Source organism: Scyliorhinus torazame, chromosome 16 (genome assembly GCF_047496885.1).
Source record: "Scyliorhinus torazame isolate Kashiwa2021f chromosome 16, sScyTor2.1, whole genome shotgun sequence".
In the NCBI taxonomy this organism is placed as follows: domain Eukaryota; kingdom Metazoa; phylum Chordata; class Chondrichthyes; order Carcharhiniformes; family Scyliorhinidae; genus Scyliorhinus; species Scyliorhinus torazame.
The window spans coordinates 35,618,089-35,643,466 of record NC_092722.1 but is presented as its reverse complement, the minus strand read 5'-3'; the positions used below and the strand labels follow the sequence as shown (position 1 = coordinate 35,643,466).

General features: G+C 41.9%; 1 protein-coding gene across 1 annotated transcript in view; it reads left to right on the top strand.

Annotated features, from left to right (window-relative positions):
* Positions 1 to 25,378, top strand: part of ssu72 (SSU72 homolog, RNA polymerase II CTD phosphatase) — a 132,958-nt gene that overhangs the window by 4,213 nt on the left and 103,367 nt on the right. The window contains exon 2 of the mRNA XM_072478249.1: positions 12,444 to 12,587. Within this exon, the coding sequence (XP_072334350.1) occupies positions 12,444 to 12,587 (144 nt within the window). The remainder of the gene's footprint in view (positions 1 to 12,443; positions 12,588 to 25,378) is intronic.

Genomic DNA, 25,378 nt, shown 5'->3' with positions numbered 1-25,378 from the left:
GATAATGATTGGATGCGATTTCTCTGATTTCACCACCGCTCACTGAGCTTTGTAGAAGTAAGGCATATAAACTTCCAGATGGCACCATTTCAGCACTCATTTCATCGTGTGTGTTAAGACACGCAAGACTGAACAAACACTTACCCATCAGGAGAAAAATCCATTATGATAAGACTTTTCTCTCTTTGTTTACTGCTGGTTCTGATGAGGATTCGGTCAGATGCTATTTGAAGTGGAAATGGTCATGTCTTGGGCTGATGGTTGCTGGTGATTTCCATGACTGGGCTATGCTGACACATAGCAGTTTTCATTCAAACTGCTCATTTTGTTACGGGAAGGGGTGGTTTATTTGTTTATTTACTCCCTACTTGTTCATATATTTACTACTAACCAACCCCCTCTTCCAAGTCTCCATTCTGACCAATTGCTCTGATGATCATATTTGTCAGATTATGACTTGGATAGCTAGTATGCTGGTGCAGGCCACTGCAGGAAAATCAGTGCTCTTGCCCCGGAGGGCATGGTGAGTGTATGTCCTGGACTTGCAAAATCTGTGGAGAGATTTATTTTGATGCATGTGGTTGCCAACAAATTGTCCAATGCCATATCAGAGTCTGGGCTTTGTCTCTAGCTGAAAATACGAAAGAAAATGGGTCTTTCATATTTCAGAAAAACTGTGGCATTATAATACTGAGTCAAATGTGTGATGGATAGGGGTAAATGTCATTCAATAAATCCTTGGCCACTGGGAGTAAGAATTGCCTGTTTCTGAGTTTCCCTCAATTGTAGTTTTCTTTGTAAGGTGTAGACTGTTGCTACAATTCTTCTGTATCCTCACCATTGAACAGGGTTTTTCCTTCACTAGAGAGACTTGGAAGTGATCTGATAAAGGTCTTTGAAATAATGAATTGGTAGGCCAGGGTAGATGTGGAGAAAATGTGGCAGAATCCAAACTAGAGGCCCATATACCAGTTACTAGTTCATTATGGAGATTTGGAGAAACGTGTTTATTCTCTGGGATTGGAATGTGGAGTTTGGTACCACAGGGAGCGGTTGAGCTACATAGTTTTTAAAAGGAAATTTAGAAGAGAACATGAGAGAATAATGAGCAGAAAGGATGCAATGAAATAAATAAATGGAATAGGAGGGTTGCTGGAGGTGTAGACTTTGGTTATAAACATTGGCACAGACTAGGGTGAATGTAAGTTCCTTTATTGCTGCTTGTTGTAATGCATTTGTAACCTTACTTTTGTAGATGGCTAACTTTCTAGAATCTTTGCACTTAAAACCATATGAAATTTGCATGGGGTTGCCACGCTGGAGTTTCTTTGAGGCAGTCATAATCTATTGATTTATTAATTATTGGTTGTGTGCGAAATGAGAAGCTTCCATGTTTCCCTGGAATGTTTAGGCTCAAATCATGGGTTGTATTTTTACCAATTCTGATCTTTGGCTGAATATTGCAGAAACGGTTCTTGTGAAAATAAGGACAAATATATTTGATCCTAATGTCTTCCTCGCAGTGCAAGCCTCAGTAAGATAACTTTTGCACGATAACATCCAGTTTAGGTCTGAGGGATTTAGCAGAGGTTTTTTTCCTTGCGTGGTATTTCTCCTTGCTGCAATCTTGCTGTTGTACAGTTTTTGTGGTTGCTGGCTGCCCCTCATTTCAAAGGTTTCCATTGTTCACGCATGGTAAACACTGGTTTAACGTGCAAGGGGGAACGTTTAGAGGAGATGTGCGAGGCAAGTATTTTTACAGAGGGTGGTGAGTGCCTGGAATGCGCTGCCAGGGAAGTTGGTGGACGTAGATACGATAGCGTCATTTAAGAGGCATCTTGACGAATACATAAATAGGATGGGAATAGAGGAATACAAACCATGGAAGTGCAGAAGGTTTTAGTTTAGGCGGGCATTCTGTTCCTGTGCTGTATTGTTCTTTGATTATAAATCAGCATGAACCGTGACCAGGTTTTAACGTACTTGTATTTTGTTGTATCACATCAATTTTTCACTTGTTTTGAAATGCCATGAATGTTCTCTCGGTCAGCGTGGTAGCTCTTTTGTACTAACATCCAAAGATAGCAAGCAGTGAGAGAAAGGACCATCTCCTTTACCAGAACAGATGGTTTTTAATGTCTCAACAACAATGCGCCTTTAGCAAAGTAACACATGGCGGCACAGTGGTTAGCACTGGTGCCTCATGGTGCTGAGGACCCAAGCTCAATCCTGGCCCCGGTTTACTGTCCGTGTAGAGTTTCCACATTCTTCCTGTGTCTGTGGGTCTCACCCCCACAACCCAAAGATGTGCAGGTTAGGTGAATTAGTCACGCTAAATTGCCCCTTAATTTAAAAAAAATTAAAAAGTAAGATACCCTGAGGGGCTTTAAAGGAGTGTAATCAAGCTAAATTTAACACTATGCTGCTTAGTGATATTGTGACAAGTGACCAAAGCTTGGTTAGTGAGCAATTTAGAACTGTCTTGGAGGAGAGTGATGGAGAGAATTGCAAAACTTGGGGCCCAGGATGTCTGTATGGTGTCTGCACGTTCTGCGTGGGTTTCCTCCCGAACATCCCGACAGTGTCCTTGATGCCATGAGGGACCAGTGCTAACCACTGTGCTGCCATGTATTACTTTGCTAAAGACACGTTATTGTTGAGACATTAAACACCCATCTGTTCTGGTAATGGAGATGGTCATTTTTCTCACAGCATGTGGGCGGCACTGTAGCACAATTGTTAGCATTGTTGTTTCGCAGCTCCAGGGTACCAGATTCTATTCCCGGCTTGGGTTACTGTCTGTGTGGAGTATGCACGTTCTCCCCATGTCTGTAGGTTTCCTTCAGGTGCTTCGGTTTCCTCCCACAGTCCAAAGATGTGCAGGTTACACTAAATTGCCCTTGGTAGGGCAGCACGATGGTGCAGTGGGTTAGCCCTGCTGCCTCACGGCACCGAGGTCCCAGCTTCGAACCCGGCCCTGGGTCACTGTCCGTGTGGAGTTTGCACACACTCCCCATGTCTTTGTGGGTTTTGCCCCCATAGCCCAAAGATGTGCAGGTTAGGTGGATTGGCCACTCTAAATTGCCCTTTAATTGGAAAAAATGAATTGGGTACTCAATGTATTTTTTTTTTAATTGCCCTTGGTGTTCAAAAAAGTTAGGTGGGGTTGCTGGGTTACAGGGTTAGGGGCGCAGACCTGATGGGCTAAATGGCCTCCTGCACTGTAAATTCGACAAAATCCATGAAATTATAGTTGCCAATGTTAGGGTGGCAGTGTTTGGCATTGCTGCCTCCAGTGCCAGGGACCCATGTTCGATTCTGACTTTGGATAACTGTGGAGTCTGCACTTTCTCCCCGTGTCTGTGAGAGTTTCCTCCGGATGCTCTGGCTTCTCACAGTCACATGTAGGCTTACATTAACACTGCAATGAACTTAACTGTGAAAATCCCCTACTCGCCACACACCAGCGTCAGTTCTGGTACACCGAGGGAGAATTCAGAATGTCCAAATTACCTAACAGCATGTCTTTCGGGACTTGTGGGAGGAAACTCAGGCAGACACGGGGGTGGGTGGGGGTGGGGGGGGGAGACGACGTGCAGACTCCGCACACAGTGACCCAAGCCGGGAATCGAATCGACCCTGGCGCTATGAAACAACAGTGCTAACCACTGTGCAGGTGAGATGGATTGGCTATGCTAAATTACCCATTAGTGTCCAACGGTTAGGTGGACTTGGAGCAGGGGAGTGGGACTGGGTAGGGTGCTCTTTCAGAAAGTTGGTGCAGACTTGATGGGCCAAATGGCCTCCTTCTGCAGTGTAGGTATTCTATGAATAGTACTGCAATTTTTAAAACTGGAAATGCACAAGTAATGAGGATTGGAGGAATGCTGAGAACTCAGCGGGTTGTAGGACAGGATGAGGTTAGAGATAGGGTGGGACAAGGCCATGATTTGGAAGGAAAGATGGGAATATTAAAATGGACGCACTGTAGACCAGCGAACACTTGGCTGACCAGGAGTTTTCTCATCTGATCGAATTGCAGATGCTCCCCACTACTGGACTGGCATGAACTTGTTCTGCAATTTCTGTCTGAAATGGGCGATACCACCAACCGAACCATCTGATTATCTTTCACAAAACACTGAAATTAGATGCGTTTTTTATTTATTTAATTAAGGGCAAGTTAGTGTGGCCAGTCCGTCTGCCCTGCACAACTTTGGGTTGTGGGAGTGAGATGCACGCAGACACTGGGAGAATGTGCAAACTCCACACGGACAGCGGGCTGGGATCGAACCAGGCTTCTTGCCACCGTGAGGCAGCAGTGCTACTAACCACTGCGCCCTGCATATTTGACAAGTTAACTATTGCCAAACTGACATTTGCAAATTCCGTGTATTTCAGGAATTGCCTCTGGAGCACACTGGCTTGGGCATGTCCCACCTAGGCGGCACTTTTATTTGGCTGACTTTTGGCGGAGCTGAGAATTATTCTGATTTTAAAAAGAACATTTGTAATCGTTTTGCAGTTTTCTCTGCAGAATAGTTTCATTTACACTCTTTGCAGATTATAAAGTACACTTTACATTGCTGTTTAATTGTGTTGGAATGTTAGTCTAAAAGTTTTCAGTGACTTGTTCAGGATGTAATCTCTGTCCAAGCCAAATGTGGAGAAATATTCAGCACTTGGGTTTGATGCAAAGGTTGTGGCAGAAATTATTGAACCAGTAAAACATCCTGCATTTTGAGTAGAACCATGTTTGAGTAAAGGTTAATTGATTCTGTACATTGATGCAGGTGATTGGATTGCAATCAGTGCTAAAACTCCTCTGACACTTTTGTTCCTCGCTGTGCAGGCCGGGATCGTTTCAACCATGCACCCCATTCCTATCGAACTCTCAAACTGTGCCCTTTTCACTTTTATTCCTGCTGTTAAACCTGAATGCTCACTTGGTCAACTGCTTTCATCCTTTCTGCCCCTTGGTTTTTCTTTTTCGCTTGTGCTCGTTGACCCTTTTCTCAACCCTGTAAAACTGATTTTCTTAATTTGAGCCCATAAAAGGTTAATGCAGATTTCTTGTTTTTCGACCATCATAAAACAAAGTACAAAAAGCAGATCATTCAGCCAATTGTGTCCTTTCTATAGAGCCATCCAATTAAATTTTTTGAAGTGTAGTTGCCAACAGAATGTTTACTGAGTGTTGAATTTAAGTAAAGGCACATCGTAGCTTGCAGTTTAAAACTTGACAAGTTCTGTCATATTCATAAAAGGAATTATTGCATGAAAACTAAAGTTGCTTTATCTCATGGGCTGATTCAGCGGTTAGTATTGATCATAGATCCTTGGGCTCCTGACGTACTAGAGATTTTAAGTTCCTGTGGTTACTTTCCATGAGTGGATGATTCTGAGGGTTTCTAATATTTCTCTTGCCATATCCGAAATGGGAGGGTGGAATCGCTTGGTTATTTCTGTTAATATTGCTCAGTTTGATCATAGAATTTACCGTGCAAAAGGAGGCCATTCGGCCTGTCGAGTCTTCACCGGCTCTTGGAAAGAGCACGCTACCCAAGGTAACACCTCCACCCTATCCCCATAACCCAGTAACCCCACCCAACACTAAGGGCAATTTTGGACACTAAGGGCAATTTATCATGGCCAATCCACCTAACTTGCACATCTTTGGACTGTGGGAGGAAACCGGAGCACCCGGAGGAAACCCACGCAGACACGGGGAGGATGTGCAGACTCCACACAGACAGTGACCCAAGCCGGAATCGAATCTGGGACCCTGGAGCTGTGAAGCAATTGTGCTATCCGCAATGCTACCGTGCTTCCCCAAATGATGTGACAGGGCCACTCATTTTTTTGTGAAGGAATGCAAGACAACAAAGTAATACAAGGTTAGGGGGTTGCAAGTGTGGCTAAATTCTGAACCATAGAATAAAATTGATACAGTGCAAAAGGAGGCCATTCGGCTCATTCAAGTCTGCACCGGCCCTCTGAAAGAGTATGCCCTACCTGTGATCCCACCTAACCTGCCATTCCTGAACTGTTGGAGGAAACCGGAGCACCCGGAGGAAACCCACGCAAACACGGAAAAAGTACAAACTCTACACAATCACCCAAGGTTTGAATTGAACCCAGGTGCCTGGTGCTGTGAGGCAGGTGCTAAATGGTACCAAATGCTGCTACAGTGTTGCAACTATCAAAATTTGTGCATTTTGGGGAAGTTCAGTGAAATTGGTTGAACGCAAACTGGAAAAGTGGTAATTTCAGAATTACCACTGACCCTTTTTATCCTCTGAAATTAGGGGGGAAAATAATTGAAATATATTATTGCTTCTCAGCCTTTTGGCTAAGATCAAAAATCAGATCAAGCCCAAGATGAGATGCAATGCCTTCAGCTTGGATCTTGTACACGTCTTGTGGAGACCATGAATTGGGTTCAATTTGAATTGTTTTTTGGAGCAAGCAATCAATGAGATGGGCTAAGGGTTTGCCCTGTGCACACTGGCTTTGTAACTTTAATGATGGGAAAAATATATTGTAATGTGGCAAATACTTCAAATCTCTCCTGTTTTCTGCTTACTGTTAGTCAGCTTTTGTGACTCACTGCACTTGCTCATTGGTGTTCAGCTGTTTGACTTTGCACCAATGTTAAATTTAGTTCTATAGCCTGAATTGGCAGAAGAACAGAGACCCTCCTTCCATGAAGTATCACACTGTTTCATTACAGTATTAGATTGGACATCTGCAAGTTCAAATGACATTTGTTATCTGTTGACCTGAAATGAAACCACTGTGCCAATGGTAGAATGACATTGCAAATACAATGGGGAAACCCCCGGTTAGCTCATAAACACCTAGGAGCATCCTGATTGAAGGGATCCTGAACTAAATTCTCTGCTTTAAACCATGCCACAAGTTGCAAGCCATTCATACTAGTAGTTGGTGACAACCGCATTGTAAAGTAACTACATTGCTGAGTCAACTTTGTGGATAAAATTATCTGTTTAATCTGCAAGTTATTTAACCAGTAATTTGGAGTGCAGAGCCTTTCATCTACATAATCAAACGTTCAACACTTCAATGTGAACATGTCGATTTTGACAGCTGTGGGATCTGGAACAGAAGCAGTGTTGATGGTAAAATTAGAGATTTGGGGCACAAAGGTGAAAAAATAAAGATAACCTTGAGCTGATGAAATATGACTTTTAAAGTATGGGCTTATTACATAGTTAAAGGAAAGAGGACTATGGGAATAAAGCTGACATGATAGATGAGGACCATTACTCGGATAAAGAATAAAAATCAACTTATTTGGTTGCACAACTTGTTATAATTTCTTACGAAAATGCTGCTAAATCCAAAATCAGAATGCCAAGATTTGTTAATATCAATAGCTTGAGATGTATGCAGTCTCGTAATAGTGTGGATTTAAACTGTGATATTGATGTCTGATCTGGGTTAACACATGAAATAATGCTTGCAAAGCTCAACATAATGGCTGACATTCAATGTGATTCCACGATTAGACCGTGTTTGCTGAACAATCCTGTGCTTGCTAAGAATTACACAGCCAGTTGGGAATGGCTCACTTTACACTTGCAAGAAGCTAGGTTCACGTGCAGGGACCTTGGCCCCTGCAAGCTAAAAGAACATGTCCAGACATTGCACTTTTGAATTAAACAAAGCCTGGAGGTGGAGGACAATAGTTCTTTGGTACATTCCCCATCGCAGCGCCTCAATCAGTCAGAATTGACTTGCTAACCAATCTTTTCTCATACAATATAAATTGTTCCGCTTTTTGAAATTTGGTATTCTTGCGATTGTCCTCGAGTGCAAGACAAAGCTTTGACAGCGGGTCCCTCTTTCAGCAATACTCAAATGTTTGCTTGAGAGAAGTAGTGATGTTTGGCTAAATGATATGGAGCTATATCCAACACCAGTCAGTGCGTTTGGGGCATTTGAAGTCTTCGTTTTCATAGGATTCTCAGCTATTCAATCTGGTCAAGATCAATGTTTATCTACCACATGAAATGAGTAAAATCCACAGCTTTTGTTTTGCCTCTTCAGAATATTCAATAAAAAAGGGGATGGTTTTGGCATTTTATTGGATTTTTAATAATTGTTACAAGATCTTGTGCACAGGTAGAATATATCAATTACTGTCTGACAAACTACTTGAGCCCATTTCCTCTAAACGAATTGATCTATCATTTGGCTTGTAATGGAGTGCACTAAATTTCTAACAGTGCCACTGTAACTAGTTTTTATAAGGGTGGAGAACATGAGTTGGACAGTGAGACCGCGGATGTATGAAAATTGTCTTGAAACTTGTGTCACTATGGAGATGGGTTTGTGGTCCCTGCTGTTTGTTTCAATAATCTCAGTGCTGATTATGTATTTTTCTACAATTCATCATTCAACTTCACCCACTGTCAAGTTCCCCTCCACCATCCTGACTTGGGACTATATTTCTGTTCCTTCACTGCCACTGGGTTAAAATCCAAGAATTCCATTCCTAACAGTGCTGTGGGTGCACCAACACCACATGCCGCCACCATCTTGAACAATTGGGAATGGGCACCAAATGCTGGCCATGGAACAGTGATGCTCACATCCAATGAAAGAAAAAAGGTTTGGTCTTCAGGGGCCATCTGATAACCTTGTTCCAATTCTCCTTGAAGTAGGCAGCGCAGTGGATAGCACTGTGGCTTCACAGCGCTTGGGTCCCAGGTTTGATTCCCCGCTGGGTCACTGCGGAGTCTGCACGTTCTCCCCGTGTCTGCGTGGGTTTCCTCCGGGTGCTCCGGTTTCCTCCCACAGTCCAAAGCCGTGCAGGTTAGGTGGATTGGCCATGCCAAATTGCCCTAAAGAGATTGTGGTGGGATGAAAATCCCATCTTTTGTTTTCCCAGTGTTTAAGTGGAGGAAGTTAAGAAGTCGGACAAAGAATTTGAGAGAAAAGAGTTAGTGGAGGGCTTAAAATGTGTGGGTTAGGTGGATTGGCCATGCTAAATTGCCCTTAGTGTCCAAAAAGGTTAGGAGGGGTTATTGGGTTACGGGGATAGGGTGGAAGTGAGGGCTTAAGTGGGTTGGTGCAGACCTGAATGGCCTCCTGCACTGTATGTTCTAGGTATGAATTGTGAACTTGACATAATTTCTCTTCCTGCATCAAAAGAGTTTCACCATATTTTCTACCCTGGTGGCATTTGCAGCTAATGTTTGTAACTGTTCAGTGGCTTTAGTCCCAGCTGGATGACTGAATTCGAATGTCAATATTGAGATCATTCTTTAAAGAGCAGGCTGGATAATTCACAAGCTGACTACACTATATCAGATTAGTGCTTTGGAATGAAGTACCTTTTGGGAGTTGGGTAGTTTTATCTTACTATCTGGCGGTCTTGAAGGGAATTCTTGTTTTAGAACACCTAAAATCACCTAGAAGCATCCAGCACAAAATCTGGCCACCCACCATTCAGCCCATCATGACTGTGACTTCTCTGTACAAATTTGCAAATTTCTCCCTTCAAATATGGGCATGTTATATATAATTCCCTCTTGAAAGTTGCATTGAATCTGCTTCCACCACTTTTTTCTGGTCCTGCAATCCAGATGTGTTTATGTAAAAGTACAATCCTTTTGGATTATTATGCCAATTATCATCTGTGTCTCCATTGAGGAGGATTCTGTAGATTTTACTAGTTAGAGGGATCATTTGGTATCCTTTGAGTGGGATCTCTCCATTTACATTAATTTTACATTGTCCTGCAACTTCGCAAGGCTACCTTTGACCTGACACAGGACACTTACTCAGCAGGAGAATGTGGTTTGACTGTCGAGCAGCACTTTGAATAAAAAAAGTGAAAATTAATCCTGTGTGAATTGCTATTACTCGCTACACCCTTGCCATCTAGATCAAAAGTTACATTTAGTGTGCATGTTCTGTTTGACCATGCTTGTGTGAAATGTATTGTATAATTAATCCACTGGTATCTTCCAGCTTTAATGTCTGCATGCTAAACTTCTATTTCAGGCTGCAATTTATTTAATGGGCTGATGCATTGGGAGTTCTCCCTGTAGAAAGGAAAGTAATCGTGGTTGTAAACTGTCAAATCAAGTGAAAACTATTTGCCCTTCATAGTTAATAATTTCATTGCAGGGCAGCACGGTGGCGCAGTGATTATCACTGCTGCCTCATGGCGCCGAGGCCCCAGGTTCGATCACGGCTCTGGGTCACTGTCCATGTGGAGTTTGCATATTCGCCCCGTGTTTGCGTGGGTTTTGCCCCCACAGCCCAAAGATGTGCAGGGTAGGTTGATTGGCCACATTAAATTGCCCCTTAATTGGAAAAAATGAATTGGCTACTCTAAATTTAAAAAAAATTAAAATACAACTTCATTGCGAATTTGACTTGGAGCCCAAGTTTCTCCTTGTCCTTATTGTATTGGCTAACACTGGGTACAGTTCCATTGAGGTTGGTGATGTCTTTGCTCAACATTCATTTGTGCAAGGCAGCACGGTGGCGCAGTGGCTAGCACTGCAAATTAATTGAGCACTCAATTTATTTTTAAAAGAACATTCATTTGTGCTTTCCAAATAGGTTATTGGCAACCTGTTGAGATGTTTTCCCCACCCAGAAATGGAAATCCGTTGACTCTAAAGCTACTCTGGCTGAGATCAACTTGGAAAACAAAAATGAACCTAAAATCTTTGTTACCCTGTGTGGTGTAAAACCATCCCAAACATTGCATTTACTATCTGCAAGTTTTAATCCTATAAAATGAGTCTTCAGTACAATAAATCGGAAATACAAATTAAATAGTGGAGGTAATTCTCAAGTGGCAAGTAATACTTTTTAATTGCCTGAACCTTGTAACTTGCAAAGTTCTACTGTAGGTCTGCCTATATTCTTGGGGCAATGATGCTTAAAAGATGGGCAGCACAGTGGTTAGCATTGCTGCCTCACAGCGCCGAGGTCCCAGATTCGATCGCGGTTCTGGATCACTGGAGTTTGCATATTCCGTGTTTGCGTGGGTTTCGCCCCCACAACCCAAAGATGTGCACGGTAGGTGGATTGGCCACGCTAAATTGCCCCTTAATTGAAAAAAATGAATTGGGTACTCTAAATTTAAAAACAAAAGGATGCTTAAAAGATTACTGTGGCAAACTTTTCCCTATCTTACAACCTTGCTGTGGAGTGGCGGCCTGAATTCCAGGTTGGGGCAGTTTGCTTGACTGGCCCAAATAGGCATAGCGAAGCACACTTATTGTGATTGCTTTATCTGCCAGAATCTTTTCCAGGGAGACTACCCAGTCAATTTCAGTCTTCCTGGATTGTTTGAAGAGTTGAGAAGACTAACCCACAAAGTGAGCACAGAAATTGGTACAGTGTTTATATAACCTTCAGTTAGCCAAACAAGTATGTTTCTTTATCACTGGTTGATACTCTAGCTTCCTGATGCTTCTATATTACATTTTTAAATAGAAAGGCTTATCTGGTATTAGAAACATTAAATCTGACAACTTAAAGTGGCTTTGTATCTACTTGCAGTAGTTACTTTTGTCAAGTTCAGAACTTGGGAGCAGGTGTGGCGGTCACTTCCCATCATTAAATTCAGTTAAGTGTCTTGATTCTTAAATGTTCAGAATGTGCAACTTGCTTTAGTAAATATTCGCTGCTTTTGCATTGAATTGTTTTTTCATCTATTGCTGTTTTCTTGTTTGATGCCTTGCTGTTCATAGTCTATGCAAAGCAGCGACTTCAAACAATCTGCTCTATGAACTGGAACCACTTTGTAGCTACTATGCACCACACTGGCCTCCTTTATTATTTTTATATAATTTGTGGGTGGAGTGGATGTTGAATAAACAAAGAGGCAAATGTGATTTGCTCCATGCAGGAAATTGCAAATGTATTTGATACAAAAGTTATGGACACCAACAACCGATGAGTATTTTGTGCTGGTGTATCTTTGAAGTGATGTTTCTGAAATACAAGGTCTTCATGCATTTACACAATTAGTAATAGAATCTAAATAAGTTCAGTCTTGAAGTCGCAGGGTCATGATAGTGAAAGCTCATCTAATTATTTAGATGACTTGTACCTTAAATTGTTGTTAATATAACACTGGCCAAATGACTTTGTATGTTTCACAAAGCTATTTAGTTAATATTTGAATCCTGGGTCATAGAAACACATCATGAGGTAGATGTAGTTGAGGACCGTTCAGACCACCTTACTACATTTGTCCAGCTTGCAGTCCTATCTAGCTGTTTCCGAAACATGGATTTATTTTGCTCCGCTATCAGTTTAGTTGATGTTTCAAATTAAGCCCTTTGTGATATTTGCTGTTGTATATTTCTGTGCTTGACCGGTTTAAAAATCAAATCTAATTTGAGATTTTCTGCATTCTAAATTTGTTTATTTTCTCCTCTTTACAGTAAAAAAGGCTTCAATGTCCGATCGTTTGGAACAGGGACACACGTGAAGCTACCGGGACCGGCTCCGGACAAGCCAAATATATACGATTTCAAAACTACATATGATCAGATGTACAGTGATCTCATTAGGAAAGACAAAGAACTGTATCCATGAGGCACACTTTGTTTTTAGGTCACTGGTTCCAAGGTGTCTGTGTTTGTATTTTTATTGCGCGCCTATGCTGCAGTTCTATAAATTCAAAGGGTAAGAAAATACAATGCCAAGGATGAGTCAGGTCTCCTGCGCCTTCTGGTGTTTTGTCAATCTGCTTTAGTGGAGTAATGCAATTAATCAAAGTGTTACACTAAGAACAGCTGGGCGCAGGTAGTATAACTCCTGATTTACAGGGTTGCACCATAATGTGTAGTTTAATGCAGGGGTAGATTGGTTCAACTGCTGCATGTCCAGCAAATTTCCCCCCTGCAGCTTTACGTTCTCCCTTTTAGGGTACATCAGATTGTATAAGGTACATCATTTCTAAGTTGATGGGAATAGGGTCTTTGTACTGGGCACCCCTTCACTGAGGTATAGTGGTCTCATAATGGACAATTTGGAGCTGAATGATGTAACTCGAGTAATATACTTGGAACGTTTTTCTAATGGGGAGCAGACAATAATGGTTCTAAACTGTTGACTAGAAAAGGAGTGTAAATAACAGACATTGTTATTGCACTGAATTTTGAGTGGTGATACTGTCCTTGATTCTTTTATCCAGTGTTGTATTTCATCTGAATTCCACTGATCTTGGGATGCCAAAATTTAATTCAGGAAGTGTAGTCTAATCTACGTTTAAGTCAGACTAGTGACATGGTGGGGAAAATCTTGTCCAGACTCCACATTCTCACTCTGATTGAGCTAAATATGTAATCCTCTGTAACGTGCACTAAATTCACAGTTCACTAGATAATTAAACTTAATTGTGGACGATAAATATCATCTGATTACAGTTCATTCTGAGAAAATGGCTAGTGATGTTCACACTGGTTGTAAGGTGAAATTAAGTAAGTTAACTTAATAGAAAAAAGTTGAAACATTAACCCGTAGATGGCAAGCACTTTCATTGCCTGGGGCAATTATTTTGAAACCAATACTAATACTGCATTGAAATTACTCAGACCAATGGTAATGATCACTTGAGTTATCCCCTACTCTAACTGCTAAAAGTTATTTTACCTTTTTTTTTTTTAAATAGGCAGTTTACCAGTGGTCACCTACTTTTCCTCCTGTTCCCAATTGTTTCCCTTCTATTCTGATTTATTTTATCTTTTTAGTTTTAACCTTTTACCTACACAATTTTTTCTAACTAAGATATTCCTTATTCATTTCCCTTTCAACTATTTTGGAGATGGGAGGAATTTCTCTCCAGCAGCATTTGTTGGATGAAAACTGTGTTCAAAATCTCATTTTCTAATCAGCCCAGATCCGCAAATTGTTGTGAAGATTGTATAATTCAGTTAGAACATACAGGTAGACTTACTTATTCCTTGTTAAAATTGGGTAGCAAAACAAATATTGGGTGATTTAAGTTAAAACAGCATTAAGCTGTAGTTAACTGATGTTGCAATGTGACCATATTCAATTTCTTTCTGTTAATCAGGAAACCAACCTTACAGTATATTTAAATAGTACAGGTGGTGAGTGATGCTACTGGCAAGAGTACACTTAAAAATAGCACAGAAAATCCAAATCCTGATTGTATGTCGAAAGTCATTCACTAGCCCACCTCTAGCTTGAATACTTCTAGTTCTGCTGTAGTTACCTTGTTCAATGTATCCTCTTGAAGATCTCCTGTTAATTAAAGGATAGAATGAAATAACATTTAAATGGGCATTTAACATCTGTTCAGTATTTAACACACGATTAAATAACTTGCAGTTGTTTGGCTTTCCAAACTTTCACTAACATTGCTAAATGAAAGGGTAAAAATCTGAGCATTAACCTTGTGTTTGGATATTTTGTAAACCAAAACTTCAAACGGCCACGTTCTTTAGGAGAAAACAAATTGATAAAATCTAGTTGAGACACTATTACCGTTTTCTGTTATGCTTTTATTGTGCGGGCATAACAGCAGTGTGCTGCATTCTTTTTTAAAATAAATTAGAGTACCTAATCATTTTTTCCAATTAAGTGGCAATTTAGCATGGCTGATCCACCTAACCTGCACATCTTTGGGTTGTGGGGGTGAAACACGGGTAGAATGTGCAAACTTTGCACAGACAGTGACCCGGGATCGAACCCGGGTACTTGGCGCTGTGATGCAGCAGTGCTAACCACTGTGCCACCGTGCTGTCCCCAGTATGCTGCATTTTAAACAGCATGAACATTACTGACCACATTTAAGACTGCCAAGCAAGCATAGGTGAGCCTGTCCCAATTCAAAATTATTTGCGCATGCTTGGTTTCTTGCTTGTTTGTCCCAGAGGCTTGCAACTGGTTGTCCTTACTGGTAAATTTAAAAAATATATACTATAAATTTTGCAAGATTAATTGGAAACCAGGGGCAATTTAGCGTGGCTAATCCACCTACCCTGCACAACTTTGGGCTGTGGGGGTGAAACCCACGCAGACACTGGGACAATGTGCAAACTTCACACGGACAGTGACCCAGAGCTGGGATCGAACCTGGGACCTCAGCGCTGTGAGGCAGCAGGGCTAACCCACTGCACCACCGTGCTGCCCTTAAAATGTATAGTATTAACATTTATTAGCCTTGATAAGTAATGTCAAAGGAACTATAATGCACCATTCCCTCATATGTTAGTCAGGTGCTGGTTTCTGAACTCCACTGTGTAAGTGGAATTCTGATGGCCAATCAGTTGCTGCTGCAAAGGCTTCCTGGTTTTCCCGCACTGGGTGACTATAACCTGAATGTTTCTAGATTCATGCATTGGTGGGTTTACAGTACAATTGGTGCCCTGAACTCCATTTACACCAAGGATTTCCTTGGTCATCTTTCCACCGAAACTTCACTCCCAACAGTCATAAAAATGATTTGAGTTTGCGGTTGCAGTTAAAACTTATGGAAAGTAGTTACTAAGACAGTAATAGGAACCTTTATGAAAACAAGAAATTGGTAATGTAGAGGACAGAGTACTCTTGTTTAATAAGGAATAGAAGGAGCAACTCAGCTGAATTCACAATGTGCAGCTGTTGTAACCATTGGAGAGCTTAAAACTGTTTAATGCTGCCCAATTCCGTGCTTAAATTGGGGAATAAAAATGGATTTATAAAACTATGGGCAGTACACAAGATCTATTGATTGTTCTTTCTTGGCATATCTGAAGAGTGCACTAAAATATATTCTGAAATAATACTCTGGCTATTCATAATACTATCCAAGATTCTCATTTAACCTGGACGTGCATAATTAACAAATGTTATTTCACCTGAGTGGTCTCCTAAAGTTTTGAGGTAATTATTTGTTAATTATTTTGCCCACAACTTTTTAGAAACTGAGTTTTGCTTTAAATTCCGTTTCAGGGTTGACCAGCTAAAGCTAAATGGTAAGGCACGCTATTGGTAAATACCTATCTTTGTTAAAGAGCAGGCACGCACCTTGAGTTTAATTTTATACGTTTGAAGATGCCATGACTTTTAAAAAAACTTTCTTCTGCCTGCCTCCTCTTGGGGGTGGATCCATATTTTGTATACTTCGCCACAGCAGATCCATCTGGCCAGTTCCAAGTTTAAAAACCATCTGTCCTTCATAGCCTTTTTTTTTTTTGCTAAATATTTATCCATCTCTCACTTCAGCTTGCTGACATGATTTACAATCCCAGACATTGCACCAAATTTTCACTGCCTTTCATGCCAAGTTATTAAAGCTGAATTAAATTTACTTGCCCGTTTATAGTCCATGTTGTCTGTTAGCGAATGAAGATTCCATTCATCTCTAGTCCTTAAACACTTGAGTAGTCAATATAGTGGTTCTAAGCTAATTTTTTTCCCCTTGGAAATGGTCTTAGCGTTTGTAACTTTGGCACTCGGTACCTAATCCAAGGTATTGAATTGTTTGCCTTTCATTGCACCATTTCCCGAGAAGCCTCTACTTTAATATAATGACCAGAATTCCACACTGGATCTGGATCCGCACTTTGTAGAAGTTAACTGTGTAAACTAGGGGCCAACAACCTTTCAGAAGTGGCATACCAAGTTTTCACTAATCTGCAGTTTTGTGTGCCACAAATACATTTTAACATTTATATATGGTGTCTATGCATACTACGTAACCTTCATCACCCCCCTTACACAACAGCATCCAATTGGTTCTAAAATTGTAGGGATTACACCAACCATTTTTCAACAGTTCTCTTAGACCATACGATGTAGTGTTAAGATTCCTGTTATTATACCTGGACCGGAAGGTCCCTGAATGGAACCCTGGCTCAAAAGACAGTAACTTTTCTATATTTTAACATGGAGGAAGAGTCAGACTGCTAATTTTAACAAGGAAAATGCATTTATTAAACAATTGGTACACTTTCAATTTCTCCTCCTCCTCCTCCTCCCACACACACACAACAATTACACACCTACTTTAGGATTGACACTGTTTATAAAGTACATCTTAATCTACAATGGTCTCAATAGTACAAAGTCCCTTTTCAGTGCGCAAGGTGACTGGGCAAATACACTCTCCTCTCTGAACCCCAAGTGAATGCTTGTGGATATCTCCAAATCCTCCCAGATCATTATCACGTATGGCTTTACAAACTCCACTCCCAAAAATACACTTTTAAACTCTTCTCTCAAAGTATGCTTTCTCTTAGCAGTTTGCATTCCAAACTTGAGACCACTCTTTCCAAATACCATTTTTCAACAACTCTTCCGCTCCATGTTTGACAGCAAATAGAGTCCAGGATTTTACATCAACCCCTTTAGGATTTCTTTGTTTTGACTGCTGTACAAACTGTTCATAATTGCTTTAACTCTTGATTCCCATTCTATCGTAAAATGGCATCAAGCCACCTCTGAAGTCTGCTGTCCCACTTTAAATACATCAATTATCTTTGACTGAGCTTTTACTCTTGCTTGAAATTTAAAAACCTTTGTCTCTGTTCTCTTAACTTCAGGTATCGTAAACATTCTTACTGTCCCAATTCCGATGATCTCTGGATTATATCTTCCTTAAGAAGCTTGCATCTTTGAAACCTCCTATCCTGTCCAGCTTCTGACTGAGTTGGCAGCTGTTCGTTCCCCAGTGTTCTGTATCCAACTGCCCACATTCTGCTAAAACGAAGACTGGAAAGTTGTTCTACCCAAGGCCCCGGTTGCTAAGCAACCACTGCTGGTTTATTCTTCATGCCGTTGCCCCCTCTGAGCACATTATAAACACAATTGGGATTTGACAACCCCCACACCTTTGTCCCAAACACCATTGTCCAACATGAAGCTAACTATAGGCTTTACATTCCAGACACAGAACCGTTAAAGTAAATCTACCTAAACCTATACCTTATTTCTAATGTTTACCAATACAGATTTAATTCCCTTAATACTACCTTTTTGTTTTCCTAACCAGAGGTGGCGAAGTAGGCCATTCATCCCATTTGTGTGTTCCACCATTTAATGCGATCATGACTGATCTGATGCATTCTTCCCGTGTTTGCGTGGGTTTCGCCCCCACAACCCAAAAGATGTGCAGGGTAGGTGGATTGGCCATGCTAATTTGCGCCTTAATTGGAAAAAATGAATTGGGCATTCTAAATTTAAAATTAAAAAATGACTGATCTGATAATCTTCAACACGACTCTCATGCCTCATCCCCATAATCCTGGATTCCCTTACTGATCAAAAATCTGTCGATCTCTGCCTTGAACATAATGACCCATCTCTACAGCCATCTGCGGTAAAGAATTTCACAAATTCACTATTCTCTGGTGAAATTCCTCCTCCGTTTGATCTTATATGTGACCCCTTACTCTTGAGATTATGCCCTCTGGTCCTAGACTCTCCCACAAGGGGCACAACCCCCCCGCATGTATCCTGTCAAACCCCTTGAGAATCCTCTGTCTCAATAAGTTCACCTCCCATTAATTCCAATGCATGAAGGCACAGCCTCGCCATTATAAAATCCCTTCGTACCCGATATCAACCTAGTGAAACTTTTCTAGACTGCCTCCGTAATCGGTATATTTTTTCTTGGATAAGGAGACCAAACCTGCTCACCATATTCCAGGTGTTGTCTAACTAGTGCCAACATTGTATGCCATCTGCCAAGTTTTTTACACACTCACTTAACCTATCTGTATCCCTCTGTAGACTGTCATCTGTGCCACTTGTCTACCCACCTATTTTGTGTCATCCGCAAACCTCAATAGTACATTCACTTCCTTTGTCCACGCCATCAATATATATTGTAAATAATTGAGGCCCCAACATTGATCCCTGCAGCACTCCTTGTTACAGGTTGCCATCCTGATAATGTCCCTCTTGTCCCAACTGTGGCTATCTATTAGTTAGCCAATCCTTTATCCATGCTGATATGCTACCCGTAACCCCATGGGCAGTTGCTGCACAGAAGCTGCCATTCGAGCAGCTTTGTCTTTCTGGCGAGCTTTTTAATAAGAAAACTTGAGCCACGTTGCCTGTAGGTTGAAAGCGGCATCACAGTAATTTGGTGAAACGGACTCTGATAGACCAGCTTTGGCAATATTGGAAATCTCCAGTTCTGATTTTTTAAAAGCCGGTCTGTGGCTCTGACTGCTCAGACTGCACAATCACCTTGCATCATCATTTAGGGCAGCATGGTAGCACAAGTGGATAGCACTGTGGCTTCACAGCGCCAGGGTCCCAGGTTCGATTCCCCGCTGGGTCACTATGCGGAGTTTGCATGTTCTCCCCATGTCTCTGCGGGTTTCTTCCGGGTGCTCCGGTTTCCTCCCACAGTCCAAAGACGTGCAGGTTAGGTGGATTGGCCATGCTGAATTGCCCTTCGTGTCCAGAAAGGTTAGGAGCGGTTATTGGGTTACAGGGATAGGGTGGAAGTGAGGGCTTAAATTGGTTGGTGCAGACTCAATGGGCAGAATGGCCTCCTGTACTGTATGTTCTAGTCGCACCTTTGGCACACATCCAATGATTGCTGATCCCTGATATAAATGCTGCTATCGATCAGATGGGCCTATCTATGGTGTAGATACTTTGTTTACAGTCTACCCCTGACTCTGCATTCTGGTTGGTGGGTGGGGTTGTTTGCTTCACACCTGTTTAAGCTGCTGAACCAGAGTGCTGCAGAACATTTTGTTGCAAATTATTTGCTCTGCATTCTATCTGCACAACTACTATTTGTTTTGTGCTATTTTTTAGATTTCTTCAGCCATGGCCAGCATGGTAGCGCAGTGGTTAACACTGCTGCCTCATGGTGGCGAGGATCTGGGTTCAATCACTGTACGTGTGGAGTTTACACATTCTCCCTGTGTCTGTGTTCGTCTCGCCCCCACAACCCAAACATGTGCAGGGTAGGTGGATTGGCCATGCTAAATTACCCCTAATTGGGGAAAAAAGATTATTGGGTACTCGTAAATTTAAAAAAAAAAAAAAAAAAAAAAAAAATTCGTCAGCCTACTGTTTTGACTTTTGTAAATGTCCAGCGTCACTTAACTGAGCTGAATATTACAAATTCTGTCATGCACTCCTTAGGATATCTTGATCAAATCTATTTTAAAAGTAAATTATGTTCGCAGCCTCCCCAGCCTCTGCTGTATCCAGGGCAGTTAGTGTGATAGATGGAAATCAGCCTGTTACTTTGTTCTGTGAAATGTGGTGTTTTGGAAATTGGGTCACACTACATGCGCAGTTGTAGTTCCTCGCCTCTCCTCTCTTCGTCCACCCCCAAAAAACACCTGCCTCAGTCAAAGTAGCGGGGGAGCAAGTAGACCCACCACATTTTTAATTGCACAAAATAGTTGAATGAGGACATCTCTTGAAGTGGAATACTACTGTATGAAGAGGAACAATGGATTCTATGGGCAAAGTAATAAGGCTGTGAATTAACTATTGGTTCTTTCAAGATATTTTTGCTTGAGGACTACTGCAGAAATTCAGATTGATATTGATGGGCCACAAGATTAATGCTATACTTAGTGTTGTGATCCCTTGATTAAATTATGGTTCATAATTCCTCTGCACATCATGCATTATGTAGATATTCTGTCTGCGATCTAGTTGTAATGGCAAATTCAGAATGCTCTGATCATTAGTTTGCTAAGTTGATTTGGCAGTCATCTAAGACAGAGAAACATGTTGTTCATATATACTCCAGAACACCTCAACCAGTTAAAGAACTTTAAAGTATGGTCACTGGTGTACGAACAGCATATCTCTGGATTATGTGACTCAACTGTACACAGCAAAAAGTCACATAAATGTGCTCCACTTTTTACCTTTCATACAAAGCAGTGTACAGGAAAAAATCCATAGGCTGACACATTTGATCATGTGCATCATGATTCGCACCATCCCTTGTCCTCCAACTGCTATTTAATTGTGTGCTAGGCCCAACTGTCTTCAGATACTTTATCAGTGATCTTCCACCAAAAGGCCAGGAATGGGGATGTTCACTGCACATTGTTCAGTACCATTTCAAACTTAATGGCTGCTGAAGCAGTCTGCCTATGTCGCAAGAACTGGACAACTTTCAGGCTTGGGCTGATGAGTGGGAAATAACATTTTCATCACCGTGCTAGGCAATGGCCATCTCTAACAAGCGAGAATGTTTCCATCTTGACATTTCAACAACTTAACCATACCCCAACTGTCAACAGCCTGGTGGTCACCATTGACCAGAGACTTGACTGGAACAACCGTATAAACAGGTGGCAATGAGCAGGTCGAACTGGAAATTTTGCAGTGTATTACTCAACTGACTTCCCCAAAGCCTATTCATCACATATGACGCAAGTAAAAAATGTGTTGGATATTCTGCACTCGCCTGGATGAGTGCAACTCCACTTTAAGCTGGACACCATCCAGGACAAAGCCCACTTGATCTGCATTTCATAGGTTTTCAATGGCAGCATTGTCACCCTCTGTAAGATGCATGGCAGCAACATGCCAAGAATCCTTCAAACCCACAACTGTTAGCCCCTAGGACCAGGCCAGCAGATTCATGGGAGCACCCTCCAAGTTCCCTTCCACGCCCTGCACCACCCGATTTGGAACTGGCAGGTAGTGTTGTTTAATCCTCCACTGTCGTTGGGTCAAAATCCTGGAACTTCCTTAACAGCACTGTAGCAGGTGGAATGCAATGGTTCCAGATGGTGATTCACCTTCACTTGGAGGGGGGGGGGAGAGAATGGGGATGGCTGTCGAATGCTGGTGATGCTCATATCCCAGGAAAGGATATATCTGTTAAAAATGTTTTTGTTTTTTTTGACGTCCTGACCAGTTTGGTGAGGGGTCAAAGTAGGAGATTTTTCTCTGGCTTGAGGCAATCAAATCTAGGCCAGGAGACTAGACTTGCGATTTTATAATATTTAATGTCTCACCTACTTTATTTTCAAAAAATTTAGCGTACCCAATTATTTTTTTCCAATTAAGGGGCAATTTAGCATGGCCTACCCTGCACATCTTTGGGTTGTGGGGGCGAAACCCATGCAGACACGGGGAGAATGTGCAAACTCCACACGGACAGTGTTCCAGGGCCGGGATTCAAACCTGGTCCTCAGCTCTGTAGGCAGCAATGCTAACCCCACTTGTGACGTGCTGCCTGTCTCACCCACTTTATGCCATCTAAGCCAAGTCCATGTGCTGATGAAATGTAACAAAATGCTGCTAATTATATGCACTGCTAATTTGTTGTAGGTCTATGCACCAGAAAAGATAATCTGGTATGAAGTCATAAGGGCAACTTGTTCTCCCCTGTGCAACTGTATGTGTAGCTTCCTGTTTTTACCTAACCTATCTAATGTATACAAATGCATTTTAGCCCCTTCATTATAATAAGCACCGTGAACAAATCTGCCTTTTGAGTTTGTGCATCTCTTAAAATAAATAAGCCTGTATCCAGTTAACTGAGCTGATTTATACTGTGGGGTCAGTTTAGCCGGATAGTTCTTAATTTTCTTATCAGTTCAATTAAAAACACAACATATTGTCCCTTTCAAGATCCTGGTTACGTCTCCGATGGAAGTGTCCAATTTTGGTACTCCTGAAAGTAATTGGAGAAATGTTGGGAGAGATTCTGAGGTGAATGGGTGACAGGAATTTAAGTCTCCATACTCCCAGGTGACTATAGGCTGCTTTCCCCTTTTGAGGGGCAGAGCTGACTGGTGGTGGTTTAACCTGAAGATCACCACACCTCGGGCAAGTTTGAGACGGTGGCCTTCTTGAATAACCTCAGCTAGTATGGGAAATGAACCCGTGCTGTTGCCCATGCTCTGCATCATGAACCAGCCAGCTGACCCCATAGAATGTACAGCACGATGGCTCCAATTTTGGTTTCATGCATCTTACCTGCTACCTCTTAATCTATTCTCTTGTTTTTGTTTTTTTTTATAAATTGTGTTCCCAATATTTTTCTGTGCAAACTCCACATGGACAGGGGGCCGGGATCGAACTCTGGTCCTCGGTGCTGTGAGACAGCAGTGCTAACCACTACAGCACCATGCTCCCCCTACTCTATTCACTTACCCCCCCCAGCATAGCCTATTTATATTCCTTTTCATGTGTTAATGTAGTTTCCTAAGTATGCCATTCGCTTCAGCTATTCCTTGCGGTAGCGAACTCCACATTCAAACTTTTGAGGCAAGAAGGGTTTTGGTTTCATGTTGAAAAATGTATTGGTTTATTAGTGACAATCTTATATTTATGGCACTTTGCTTTGGTCTCCCTTGTGCTTTCTCCATGTTCATTGATATTCTACTCTACTGTCCTCCGTTGTTCATGTACATGAGAGAAATAATGAGTCAATAGGTAAAACCTCCCGTTTAAATTGGTTGGGGGGGGGTGCTAGTGGAAGGTTCGAATTTTCTGCTACTTGCTGTAAATACTTCCTGTGCATGTGACTCCATTTCTGAGACTCCTGGGTAGCTTTGGCACGAGTTTATCAATGGATCTTTTTTGAGAACCTAAATGTAGGATGTGCAAACAAGAACCCCCCAGGATTAAAAGTTTAAGAGCTTAAGCTTTAAAATTTCAGAAATTGCCAGGTATGGGGTTTTTACTGTGACTGGATTACTAAGGATCCAAGAGAGTGTGCATCAAATTCTCAATGCAGCTGTGGCTGGCTGTTAACAACTTGCTGTTTTTTTTGGTTTTTTTCGTAATTCATAATTTTTTTTACTGGATGTGGGTGTTGCTGGCTAGGCCAGCATTTCTTGCCCATCCCTAATTGCCCTCGGTGGTGGTGGTGGTGAGCTGCCTTATTCAACGCCGTCCATGTGGCGTAGGTACACCATTCTGTGCCTAATTATATATTTTCCTTTCCCCTATCTGCACTTTCTTAAAAGTCCTTTAAAAGAGGCTGAAATTTATAAATTTGTAGATGAAGCCTCTTTATTGTCCCTCTGTTAACGGATTTAGTACCATTTGGGACTCCAGGAAAATGCCTCTGATTAACTGTCCATGCACAGTGTATTGGAAAATCTGACGGGTGGCATGCGCACGCAGAAGAGTTCATTGCTGGTCTGAAGCTACTTACTGCCCCTATATTTTTGAGTTGAGTCCCTCCAGACTTCTAGTATTGTTGCCAGCTCTTTGCTATTCCTGAAGTCGACACACTTGGGACAAACTAATTGGAATTGATGGGAGCTCATTAATTTAACTGAGGTAAAAAGTTTCTTTTGAGGTTTTGAGGCAGCTGTGTTCAACATAGTATAATTGCAGGATGGATCAAATTATCATAGAATTTACAGTGCAGAAGGAGGCCATTCGGCCCATCGAGTCTGCACCGGCTCTTGGAAAGAGCACCCTACCCAAGGTCAACACCGCCACCCTATCCCCACAACCCAGCAACCCCACCCAACACTAAGGGCAATTTTGGACACTAAGAGCAATTTATCATGGCCAATCCACCTAACCTGTACATCTTTGGACTGTGGGAGGAAACCCACGCACACACTGGGAGGATGTGCAGACTCCGCACAGACAGTGACCCAAGCCGGAATCGCACCTGGGACCCTGGAGCTGTGAAGCAATTGTGCTATCCACAAGGCTACCGTGCTGCCCCCAGTATTAGTTTGAGGTTTGCAGTCACAAGTGCAAGGATTATTTTTCTTTGGGATATGAGGTTTTTTTTTGGTGTAGCTTCTGACCACCTGGGGTGGGTGGGGGTGGGGTGGCTGGTACAAATGAACTTTCTTAAATAGTCTTGGACTCTGCCAAACTCTTGATTGCTGGAAAGCCAGTGATCCTGTTCTGTTTCTATAGCTGGTGCGCTGAAGCGACTACCACGACCTGGATCTGAAACCAGTAACATGTTGAAACAATGTGAGAGGTGGTCTAGGCGAGCTGTGCAAATTGACCCACTGAGCAGTTGTGCATCCTTCGTAAAAACATGGCAGACAATTTGGTTTTGGGGTGCCAAATAACTGCCAAAATATCTTTCATGTCTGGAAGCATGAACCAGCTCATATGGTATCTTGAGGTGTGCTTGGTGCCAATTGGGTCATACCCCTTGGCACTGGGTAGAAATGCACAGTATTCAGTTCTAACATCACTTCATACGTTCTCCATCCTGAGTTTCAAATGCCTGAAAGATGTTGGAAAACATGCAGTCCAGTAACAACTTTTATTTTGTTAGCCATTTTTTTAGGAATTGGGTAGGTAGATTGGCTATGCTAAATTGCTCCTTGATCTCCAGGCATGTGAGCTAGGTGGCACTGGGGTATAGGCAGGGGAGTGGGCCCCAGGTATGGTGCTGTTTCAGAGGGCTGTTGCAACCTCTGGGCAGAATGGC